Source organism: Nilaparvata lugens, chromosome 9, assembly GCF_014356525.2.
Source record: "Nilaparvata lugens isolate BPH chromosome 9, ASM1435652v1, whole genome shotgun sequence".
Classification (NCBI taxonomy): Eukaryota; Metazoa; Arthropoda; class Insecta; order Hemiptera; family Delphacidae; genus Nilaparvata; species Nilaparvata lugens.
The window spans coordinates 1,451,103-1,463,896 of NC_052512.1; the positions used below are offsets into that span (position 1 = coordinate 1,451,103).

The window sequence follows — 12,794 nt, forward strand, 5'->3', positions numbered from 1 at the left end:
CTATCCTTGTCTATCATTCAACAAAGCGGATCGAGCTATCTCTTTCTCGCTTCACTCTGTTGCCAATTGTCTTTTAAAAATGTAGAATTGATAATTAATTAACAAAATTCATCTTAATTATGTAAATTGATTATGAAATTATTGAAAAATATATGTTCTAGCTTAATAAAATATAATTGATTATTTTAAACGAGAACGAACAGTTAATATTACATCAATAAACCTGTATCAGCTACCGTCTTCAGAAGGCATTGACAAGACAGAGGATCGGCAACGTTGTTCTCTTTCTCCACTGCCATTATAACGTGGACCTCACTATATATAAATTCTTCACTTCAATGAGAAATATAGCAAGAAGAGAACAAATATATTGGAACTTAGAATGTTAAATTGAATTTTAAGATTTTCACATATTTTTCCATGGAAGTTTTATACTTTCACAATCAAGTTTCATCTATACAAAATCATTATCAAGACATTATTCCTTATTCAATTGTTCAAGATATGATTTTTACACTATTATGGATAATTTTTCACGGTATTGATAACATTCTGATTCATTTTCTATTATGAATGTAAAAGTGTCTATTATCATTTGAATGTAGTTGAGGACAGTCAAGGCAAGCGAAGCTATTTACTCGATCCATGTTGATTTGAGAAAGAAAACGTTTTCATGTCTATGAAATCGTATTTACTTTACCAATTATTGTAATTATGACTGATAAAAACTCCTTACAATTGTTAATTTGTCGAAATCATTATTATTCATCTGGTTGTGGAAACATTATTGTGGTGCCCGAAGGATTTATTATTTATTCACTTATTTATTTCATTCCAAAATTGCATCATCAAATAAATTATTGGGAGAGAACCAACGGGATAAACCCAAAACTGTTTATTTTCCTAATTTTGACAAAAAAAATAAATCAACTATTGCAGAAAAGCTTCTTTTTTCTCAATACTTTCTACTCAGAAGGAACGTTTGAAGATTTTCTCAATACTTACCCTCAGACTATATTTCCAATTTTCAGCCGATTCGTTTATATCTGCAAAAAGGATACAGAAAACAAATTTCAGAAGATCGAAAAGTCATCAAATTTTTAGTGACTATTGAGAAATGATCATCTTTAAATGAGAATAATAATATAACCAGTTTTTCCGGAACCAAATAATTGAAAATGCTATTTTTATATGTGAAGTTTGCTTTTACTTTATTTGGCCTGTAAGCTTAAGAGCTTTGGCCTAAGCTTAAACTTTATTTATAGAATAGAAATGGACAGCACATGAATAATATGTAGCAATGATCATGGAACATCCTCTGATTAATTTTAAATATCTTAGTAGATGATCGATTGAAATGGGATGAGTAATATAATACACAACTAAGAAAATAAGAAAGCGAATTTATAAGTTCTTCAGCTTCGTCATATACAAGGTGCGCCAGAGAAACTTACTTATCTGAAAGTTCAATAAAAACAAAAGTACTTTAGTTAATGTTTCAATATTGTTTTATATGAAAATACAATATTCCATTTTTTTTCATGCAGTCTTGGAAATTACATCAGACCAATGGCGACTGATGAAGTCGATTTTTTTAATTTGTATCCACTCGTCGCAGTAAATCAATGGCATCGCGAATGTTGTTCTTGAGGTGTGCTATGGTCCGTGATCGATCGACATAAACCAGGGATCTCAAATAACCTCATGAAAAAAATCGCATTGAGGAAACGCAAGTGGAAATAAACCTCGTCACTGAAAAAAATGACCACGTCTTCTGGCAGGTTGTCAATCAGCATATCACATGCATTTTGACGGGCAACAAAAACGCGTTCAGTCAATTCTTGAACAACAGCCAATTATATGGATGAAATTGGAGGTCTTCATGGAGAATTCGTCGAACAGTTGCGTCAGAAATTGCCATAGCAGCTGCGTGTTTGCGAGCCGAACGCTGGGGAGAACGCACAACTGACTGCCTCACTCCTTTCATATTCTCTGGAGTTCTGATGGTTCGTTGAACTTCATTTCTGGATTCAACGACACTTGCACACTCCCGAAACGAGTCAACTCACGACAGAGTCGAATTACGAGCAGGAACGAGTCTGTGAGGAGGAATTTCGAATCAAGCGCGGAAGGTACGTTTCGTAGCAACAACAAGTGATCGACCATTAGAAAAGAAGCTCTCAACTGCGAAGGCCCGCTGCTCTCTAGACCAGAGCATGATGGCTACTTACTTGAGGGAGAATAAACTTCGGACTTCCTCCTCCAGATGCGCCCCCTCCTGCCCTCTACACGACCAATACACCGCGGGGAATTTTGTCAAATAAGTAAGTTTCTCTGGCGCACCTTGTACTTAGTAAAGATATTATAGAAATAGTATATTTCTCAGTTGTGGAGTCTCTTTCAAGATATGGACTATTGGTTTGGGGTGTAGCAAATTACAACTTTATAGATTCAATTTTTTACTTAGACACCGCTATTATTATCATCATCATCATCATCATCATCATCATCATCATTCGTCACTTATTATTATCTGTTTATTATTGCCACTTTATTATAATTATTATTAGTCACCGTTATTATTTAGTTGTCTTAGATGAAAATTATGCGCTATAATGAGGTCCACGTTATAATGGCAGTGTTTGATGAGAATAGAATAGAATAAAATATATTGTTTCTCATAAACAACAGTACAATGTTACAAAAAAAACAAAACAAAGATATCAAGTTATTAACCAAATTTATAAAATGATATGGCTCAAAAATATAACAATGTAAGAATATAAAGAAATATTTCTCATTTAAACATCGCCATATGCAGTCATAATGATAATATAACCAAAAGTCATTAGCAACATTTTCCAACTACTTATGCTCATAAAAAACTAATATTAGAAATAAAAAAATCATATTTTTTTTAAAAACGAAACAATACAACATAACATTTCTATGTTACACGATTATACTGCTACATAATTAGCCTACTATACTGTATGGTACAAGAAACAATAATAAGGTACCCCTGTAATGAAAATTGTGTTGGGGTTACCAAACTTTTAGGTTTACAAATATAAGAGTGAGTCAAGCCCGATACTCACTCAATCACAAAAAAAAATCAGAAAAATAAATCTTGAATAAAAATATAAAGTGCCATTAACCCAATGATCTGATCCAATTCTCATATCAACTATGCTCATGAGAAATTGCTTGATATAATTTTCTAATAAGCAATGGTATTGCAATCGTTGTCTATCATTCAACATAGCGGATAGGGCTATCTCTTTCTCGCTTTGCTCTGTTGCCAGATCGTCTTTTAACAATGTAGGATAATTAATTATGGAAATTCATTATGAAATTATTGAGAATATAATTTCTTGCTAAATAAAATAAAACTGATTATTTTAAATGAGAATGAACAGTTGATCATTCAGAATTACACAACTTACAGGAAAGTACTACAGGCTTACTAGTCCAGTCAATGTAGACTTAAAAAAGGGGGCGTGCTTGCAATTTATATTGTAGTTCAGATTTTCTAATATATTATTTGGGTACATAAGAGAAGTTCAGAACTAATTTCTTCATGCAAAATTTCCTTGTGCTAGATACAGAGTGGCCCAAAACCTCAAGGATCAACATTTCAAACACTTATAACTTATGACACAATGCTCAGATTTTATCGTACTACACTTCATTCTTCTCGGCTTGTCAAGGCGGTCCAAAATCATGCATCATAAGTCAAATTCGGTCGAAAAATGTAAAATTTATTGTTGAGTGTACTCAAGCTCATATCCCAATACATAAAAAATGGCAAATTTCTATATTCAAAGCTATGTATCTCGGTAACCCGAGATATAGTTTTCTCAAATATTGGAATTTTCTAATTAAGTGTGATTGATTCAATTTAGTTTAGAAGTATTTTTGTAAATTTAAAAATGATTTTTGTGTGTTTTGAATTGTAAATTGAGTGTGCAATTGATGAATGTTGTGACATAACCTAGCTACATTTGGACTGTTGTATAAATTAGAATTGGAACCGTTTTGGGCTTATAAGCCTGTGGTACTTTTCTGTAAGTTGTGTAATTATTCTGAATGATTGAATAAATAAATAAATAAAATAACCCCTTATTATAAAAATCATTACTTGATCTTGAAATATACAATAGAATTTTATCTTTTATTTGCTGTAAACGATTCACGAAAAAATATGTTCATAAAGTGAGATTTGATTGTTGAAAAAAATCTGGAAATTGTAGATATTTTTCGCGTATTAACGATTTTGGCAGTTCAATGATAGGGGAAAGTGATTCAAGATGGATTTCTCAACTGAGCTCGTAGAAGATGAATTTATCTACAATTTGGAATCAATTGTGAGTTTCTATGATGTATCAGACTCGTTTTAGAAACTCTTGATCAACAGTAAAATCTCGAAAACAATATAAAACTGAAATCGCCATTTTAAAAATTTCCTGTAACTTTCGAATTGTATTGGAATCGAAAGTATTATTTATTGGAGTGGGTGGAGGGGGACAATTTCCACACCCTCACTAAATTTGGGAATTTTATCAGAAGTATTTCACAAGACATGCAGCTTTGAATATAGAAATTGGTCATTTTTTGTGTATTGGAATATGGGCTTAAGTACACTCAACAATAGATTTTCCATTTTTCGACCGAATTTAAGTTATGATGCATGATTTTGGACTGCCTTGACGAGCCGAGAAGAATGAAGTGCAGTAAGATGAAATCAGAGCATTGTCAGAAGTTATAAATGTTTGAAAATTTGATCCATGAGGTGTCCTTAAGCGCGCCTCTCCACTAGGAAATACTGAAATGGAGTGCATCTAACGGGTGATTCTCATAGAACATAATCTCATGAACCATTGTGCGGAATATCAATGTGAGGACAATGTAGTTGGTAATGATGGTTGAAGTTGAAAATTAGGTGTTTTTCACAATACAAGGAGCATTTTTGTCAGGTGTACCTGGAAATCTATATGAGATAGAGGCGCTCTACCTGATCTTAGATTGTAGAGCACAAAAATACGCCTAGAGGGATTTTGAATCATACATCTAAATGATAACAATCGGAAGATATTGTTGATCAAAAACTAAAATTCATCAGAATTGATTTTTTTCTTCACTCATTTTTGATAAATCATATCTCATTACTCATTGGAGATAGAGAGTTCCGAATGATCTCATTTTATTTAGAATTTTATGATTTAAAAAAAGACAAGAGCAATTTTTCTGTTCGATTACGATATTTTGCAGAAATAGCTGAAAACTGGAAAATGAGCCGAAAATACGAGGTTTTTGGGCCACCCTGTATCTAGCACAAGGAAATTTTGCATGAAGAAATTGGTTCTGGACTTCTCTCATGTACCCAAATAATATATTAGAAAATCAGAACTACAATATAAATTGCATGCACCAATGTATATAGTGACTGGACTATACGTCCAAAACGGTTCCAATTCTAATTTTTGCAACAGTCCAAATATATGTAGGTTATGTGTCACTTCAACATTCTTCAATTACACTCTCAATTTACATTTGAAAACACACAAAAATGATTTTTAAATTGAAAAAATACTTCTAAATTGAATTGAATCAACTACAAATATTTAGAAAACTCCAAACTTTGGAAACACTTTTATAATTATGTATCTTATTTGTAAATAAACTCCTCTGGATGCAAATCATTGACATTCAGAGAAATTATTATTATTAATTGGGAGAAAAGACGCTTTGAATTTTTCAGTAAGTTAGCTTTAAATTGGAAAGCTTGCTAGAAACCATATGAGAACTGGCTGTCATGTTCCTGAGGTTTATTTATTTATGAAGACAACAGGTAACCCTCCATATTTGTATACATCCGACAATTTGATACAAAAATTTTATAATAAAATACAAAAATATTTAAGATTAGCAATTACAAAGTAAGTTGAATATTGGAGAAAATGAAAAAGAGAACAAAAATCCAAGCTTGAGCAATGTTTTTATGAAATGTTTATGTACTTAGTAATCACAAGATGTGTGTGATAAGCCCCTTATAGTGTTTATTGGGTGATGGGTGGTAAGATAGGGTATCATATTAATTAGATAACTAATTATCTAAATAATTAGTTATCTAATTAATATGACACCATATTCCAGCAGACTAATATTTGAAGAGATAGATCTACCAACGTTACGCACAACTTGAGTGACAAATTTATTTATTTTTATTAATAAGAATACAAATCAATTTACCCGTCGTAAAATATACGGCCAACTATAGTAAATGCTTTCAATATTAATTTTAGTACATTAACATCTAGTAAACACCAATTTGAATATCAGAGTAATAAACTAATAAATAAAATTCCGGAAGACTTTATTAAGGATAACATAACAAAAACCAAATTGAGATTAATAAAATCGTGGGTAAAACAAAACTATTTTTTTAATGAGAACTGAGTTGGCTGAATCACCAATTTTGGCAATATTAATTCTTTATTATTATGTAAAAATTATTATTGAAACTCGACAATTATTATATATTATTTTTCTGTGCATTTATATTCTGTTTATCAAGTAATTGGATTATGGATAAAATTCAACATCCATAGATTACCATCCATCGACAGAATTGTTTCAATTGTACTGCTGTTATTAGATTGAAAAAATGTATTTCTTATTTCTAGAACTCGTGGCTGGAGCTCTGGAACTCAAGGCTTCTTTTTCCAGTCACGCCAAAAACTATTGTATTAACTAGTAGTTCTGTGAACAGTGGACCTCACGGAGTTTTCTCATCCACAAGTATTTAATGTCACCCGTTTGAAATGTTAACAAACTCAGTTCACGTTTGAATTTGTATTCATTCATTTCCGTGATAATCTTTGCAACTGATGAAAATATTCCACAAATATTTGATAATTTTTTTTTAATCAAAAATATTATAATTTCTCCAGCATTATTATTTAGTTCATTTAATAATTATTTTTAATTGATTAATTTATTTATTTTTAATTTTTATTTAATTATTTCTGTGGACAATATTTATCATAATAAAAATTAATCAACTAATAAATCAACAACTATTTCAGTTGTAGACAATATTTAACATCATAAACATTTCTTTAATCTCAAATTTATTTTATTCAGAATTATCAGTTGTTTTTTAACTGAATTTTCAGTTCATTAGGTACAATAATTATTATTAGCCTATTAAAATTGAGAAAGACTCATTTATTTAAGAGATAAAGCAATAGGAATGCACTGGCCTATGCTATACACACATTAGTACATCAGTTTATGTATGAATGCAGAATGAATGAATCAATGAATGCAAAATTCTGAGGTGTAGTAACCTCGCTCGAAATCGCGCTGTATACAAAGAGTGTGTCGCTCCCCAGTGTCAAGTGAAATAGACATGGCTTCTCCAGCCATCTGTGTAATCCACTTGTCAGTTGATTGATTATGAATAATTCTATAGTCTGATTAATCCTATCTTCAAAGTAAATAATATATATCGGAGTATGGAGGAATTTCTTTTCCTTTCATATTATCCTTATAATGCAAAATTTCAAAAAACCTTGTGTATATATATACATCGACGCGCAGTTGTTAAAGAAATATTCCTGCTAAATCTCATCGAATTCTATCAATGCGTTTGGCCGTATTTGCGTTACATACAGACAAAAGAAAATTAAGAGTTAAAACATAGACCTCACTACGTTCGGTCAACAAGGCTTCTTTTTCCAGTCACGCCAAAAACTATTGTATTTTAATGATTATTTTTAGTTGTAAAAATATTTCTTGTATTTGGCAATAAATTCATTATTTAAGAAAAACGCACTCTAAAAAAACAAAAATCTGGTGTGGCACACAACTTTCCTTGCTGTTATGAAAATTGATCAACTGACGGTAGTGTTCACGCGCATCTCAAAGTCTACTATACAAAGATGTAAGCCAGCTGGTGACAGGGCAATAGCGCTGCAGACACACGAAGTCTGCTATCTCTTCATAGTGAATCAACAGTTGCCAACAGTTTGCAATTGAATAATCTTATTTTCTCGAACTTCGAGATTATTTTCAATTTTAGGTGAAAATGTTACTGAACATTAATTGTAGAGACTTTTATGCTCAATCTATCCCAATTGAAATTTTTTGTTTAAATGTTATCTGAAGCCTGATAATTGGAAATCTAAAATCAAACTTTGCATAAATGGGGCGGAGCTCCTGAAATTTTTACAGATATGGGACTTGTCGCAGTTGATAGAGCTTATCGATGACTATTCCAGGTATAACTTTAATCAAAATCGTTGCAGCCGTTTACAAGAAAATCGCGAAAACCCCTGTTTTTGACAACATTTTTCCATTTTAGCCGCCATCTTGAATTGCATTTGATCGAAATTGTTCGTGTCGGATCCTTATAGTGTAAGGACCTTAAGTTCCGAATTTCAAGTCATTCTGTTAATTGGGAGATGAGATATCGTGTACACAGACGCACATACACTCATACACACACACACATACAGACCAATACCCAAAAACCACTTTTTTGGACTCAGGGGACCTTGAAACGTAAATAAATTTGGAAATTGGGGTACCTTAATTGTTTTTCGGAAAGCAATACTTTCCTTACCTATGGTAATAGGACAAGGAAAGTAAAAACTTATTTTTACTCACAGAAAGTTTCTGGATCAGAATCCCACAGAGCCAGATCTTGCGGAGTGAGCAGGAAGTAGTGGGTTATCAGCTTGCGGCAGATCACATTCAGGACAGTCTCATTGAAAAATTCCTTCTTTATTTCCACAGCCTGGGCTGTTCGTATCTCTAGTTCGTTTGCTTGAGCTGCATAAACAAATAATTTCTAAATTGATAAGGTAGCAAGAGAGCCTTGGAGAAATCACACATTTTCATCCTGCCAATGTGAACAAATGGTATTCTTTTTCTGTCCAGAAGAGGAGAAATTCATTGGAAAGCATAGCTCCACTGCTGCTAAATACATTTGAACATAGAAGCATATTAATAATAATAATTTATTCGACCAATCAGTATACATTGTACAAAATATTGCAGAAGAAAAACACACTTAACTGATGTAGCCTTTGCATGCACAATACCTTGTATATCAAGGAAACCCCCAAGGTAATCCTGTGTGGGGCCCTTCTTCATACTTTTATTCACAATAGGAAAACAAAAATGAAATGGAAGTAAATAAAAATCAAATGAATATTGTCGTTCAACATTACAGTAGTTGTAGACAACATTGGAAAAATAGATTGCAGCTTAGGAAATTTCATAACATAATATGAAAGGGCTAAATAAAAAGCATCGGGCCAAAAATAGCAGAGTAAGGTAGAATATTACATAAACGAATAAAGCTTTAATACTAGACCCACAGTATAACGCATCTATGAAATGATATTTTGAATTTCTGAAATTGATTCAAAGTAAGAAATGAATTTTTTATTTATTTATTAGATTTGCAGAAACAATTCAATGATCGGAAAAGAAAAAAACAGGCTATTGCCCAAAACTTCTTCAATTTTCTAATTTACTATCAAATTGTCCAAATATTATACATAGGTTACGTCCATTTCAATTTCTACACCAAAACATCAATCTGAAAAATTAAAATACAGTGGACTCCGGTTACAACGTCTCCGGCTAGAGCGCGAATCCGGTTATAGTGCTCTTACAAGACAGGACCGGCCAATATCCCGTATAATTATGTGTATTTCGGATCCTTTTATAACGCGGTGTATCTCCGGATATAGCGCTGTTTCCACATAGTGTGCCATAGCTTTATTGTTGCTCTCAGTGAGTGAAATTCCACAAAATAGACTATTACTAAACAATTCACCAGTGATTGGACAAAAGTGTTATTTATGGAATAGTAAAGAGCCTTTCCCACCTCTTGGAATTCCCTATTATAACCAGTTTGTATGGTGTCAATCACCCCTACTCTTTCCCTCCTGTTACTGTACTGAAAGACTTTGTGAACTGGACATTGTCAATAGACTAATAGTGGTGTTCATGATTTTGAAGCATATTATGAAGTGAAAGAGGAATTTTTGAAGCCTCGAACTCTTTCTCAGGCTTTCAAACAAGTGAAACAAATGATTTCTTTTCATGAGTGCAGGAGAGAATGAGAGTGATGACATGATACTGTAAAATTTGCATGAGATTTCAAGTAGCATAGACAGAAAATTCCTAAATTCTAGAAAAGTTCAAAAACTATCAATGAATATTATTTAGGAAGTAAGATCATAAAATATTTATCAAAAACGCGTTCAAAGTGTTCAGTATATAAAATAAGAATGGCATAGCAATCTAAATATATGTTTGGTGCTTGATTGTCTAATAACCCATTTCCACTGTTGATAAATGGCAACACTGGTTATAGCGCTGCTCCGGCTATAGCGCTCACAACCGGATGGTCCCTTCAACCGCGTTGTCACCGGAGTCTACTGTATAAAAAACAATTTTAAATTTAGATTGATAATAATTAACCAACTGTGAGACATGGAGCTTCTATCCTGCGATCTAGTCAGTCTACAGAAGGGTGTATCAATGTTTCCTCAGTTAGTTCTACAATTATTATAAAAATTCAGCTTGGGGAATACCAACTGAAAACAGTCAAGGTAACGTAAAGTTATTTATTAACAGTAAGGTAAAGTTATTTTATTGATTGAACATTTGAAAACCATTTGTCAGAATATATTAGTGCTAAATTGACCATAGAGTAGTATGCTCCAATATGGTTCATATACTACTGAATTATTGTTACTATATAACAAATATTATTATGGTTCAAATACTTGTTATTTGATTCTGCTTTATTCATATAAATACAATATATGGTGGCTTATACACTTATTCATACTGATATACCAAACCATTCAATGAAATTTGACTAAATATGAACTGAAAAATATTGAATAATATTATAATGGAATGGAGTTATAATTCAAGTTTCTGAATTTCTTCTATTCCTCCAATTGAAATCTTGATTCCGGTTCAAATTCAGTGATTTCAATTGAAATAATAATTAGGAAGGACACTCTTGAGAATGACGAATTGTCGAAATTAGTCGTTTTAAACACTTTAACCGTATCACCGGTCTCTAAGAACGGTACCAAAATTTTGCATTGCATTATTAATACACCTGACTTTCTGTTTGGCTCCTCCCACTCAGTAGCTGTTCAATGAATATCAGAGAACAATTACTAGTCGTTTCAGGCTGATTAGTAGTCATTCCGAACACAGCCTCAGTTTATTGCTAACTCTACGGTCTCTCGTACCGGATGATACGGTTTGTTTCATCAATCCCGGTATTCCCGGTCTGTGATACCGGTTAGTTAGATTTTCAGGACTCAGATTACTCTCGAGTTGATTTTGTTTTTTAGTAAGAGCTAGGTTATAGAAATTTATTTTGTTTTCTTGAATTACGAATTGTATCAACTTTATTCTTCATTTGCTATGACAAATTGAGTGAGCACTTGCTATATTGCAACTATAAGTAGGCTACTTGTAAATGGGTTGTTATCCATTATTAATTACATTTCAGTTCAATCTCAATTTTGAATTTTTAATGAAATATAGGTAATGAAAAAGTGTTCCTTGGAATAAGTTTCTTGTTATCCTGACATTTTTCTGAACAAATTATGCATAAAAAAGTATAAGAATCTATGAAATTACAAAAAAAAAACTAATGCTTTATCATGAAATTAAATCTCCGGTCTGAGAGACTGGGTGCAACGGTTGGTGGTTGGAAGAATCATGACACGGTTAAAGTGTAGATATTACAAAGGTAGTAGCTATTTTCTTTAATTAAACATTCAAGTACCTAGCCCTATAACATACCATACTATTAACATACTTTATTGAGGAATATAATTGAACCCACCATCAAATAGCTTGGAAGAGCAGCTTTCTCTCTGCTTACCCTGCCTGAACTCCAAAGTCTGTACAATTGTTTTCAGTCTATTGAGACAAAGAATCAAAAATGATTCGAAAAGGAAAGCCTCGTTGTCCGGCACAAATATGTAGTAATAGGTTAATTCTAGTGTTGGCTGCAGTAGATCAATGTAGGAGAACGGGTGGTCTGACAGCACCGTCGCCTGCACTTTCGTCATTTTCATTATAAACTTTTCCAACATTTCTGTCACACCATGTATTGCTTTCACTGTTTTACCTGTGAAAAGGAAAACAATTGTGAGAATAATGAAAGTCGGAAAGAAATTTATCATCATGTCATCAACATAAAGGCCGGTCCAGACGCTCAAGTTTACGGTCAGTCTTCCACTCAAGCAAAAGAAGGATGTAAAACTGCGTCTACACGCATCCGTCTTTTGTCGGTCCGTATTCCTATTTTTGTGCTCACAAGATCAGTTATCCCATATATCCGGTTGATAGGTAATAATTATATCGCATTTGTTTTACTGATTCAACTGAATAATGCTATATTGTCTTCTAATCATGTTATTCAAAGTATTTAACAACACAATGAGAGATAATAATATTACTGCTAATCGCTAAATGGCTTTGTTTTACATGCCTTATATCGAGACACACTGATTGTAAGGCTCAACTCACACTTACGCGACTCAGGTAGAGAAGAGACTCGACTCTAGTCGAGAGCATGTGTTTTCAAATGGTGACGTCGCGGAGACTAGAATCGACTGGTCTGAGTGTCACCATTTGGAAACATACACTCCTGTAGACGTTGTGAGTTGTCCATACTCCTCTGAAGCATTGCACGTGGTACCATTCGAATTTATTGTGTTATTATTTCACTCAGG

The 12,794-nt window shown here is 32.7% G+C and overlaps 1 protein-coding gene across 2 annotated transcripts in view; it reads right to left on the minus strand.

Moving 5' to 3' along the window:
* Positions 1-770: 770 nt before the first annotated feature.
* LOC120352993 (importin-11-like) overlaps positions 771-12,794 on the minus strand; it is a 28,211-nt gene continuing 16,187 nt past the window's right edge. For both annotated transcript variants that reach the window (XM_039435369.1, XM_039435370.1), the window contains 3 exons: positions 11,900-12,187; positions 8,674-8,838; positions 771-1,046 (listed from right to left, as the gene is read on the minus strand). In XM_039435369.1, the coding sequence (XP_039291303.1) occupies positions 970-1,046; positions 8,674-8,838; positions 11,900-12,187 (530 nt within the window). In that variant the 3' untranslated portion in view covers positions 771-969. The remainder of the gene's footprint in view (positions 1,047-8,673; positions 8,839-11,899; positions 12,188-12,794) is intronic.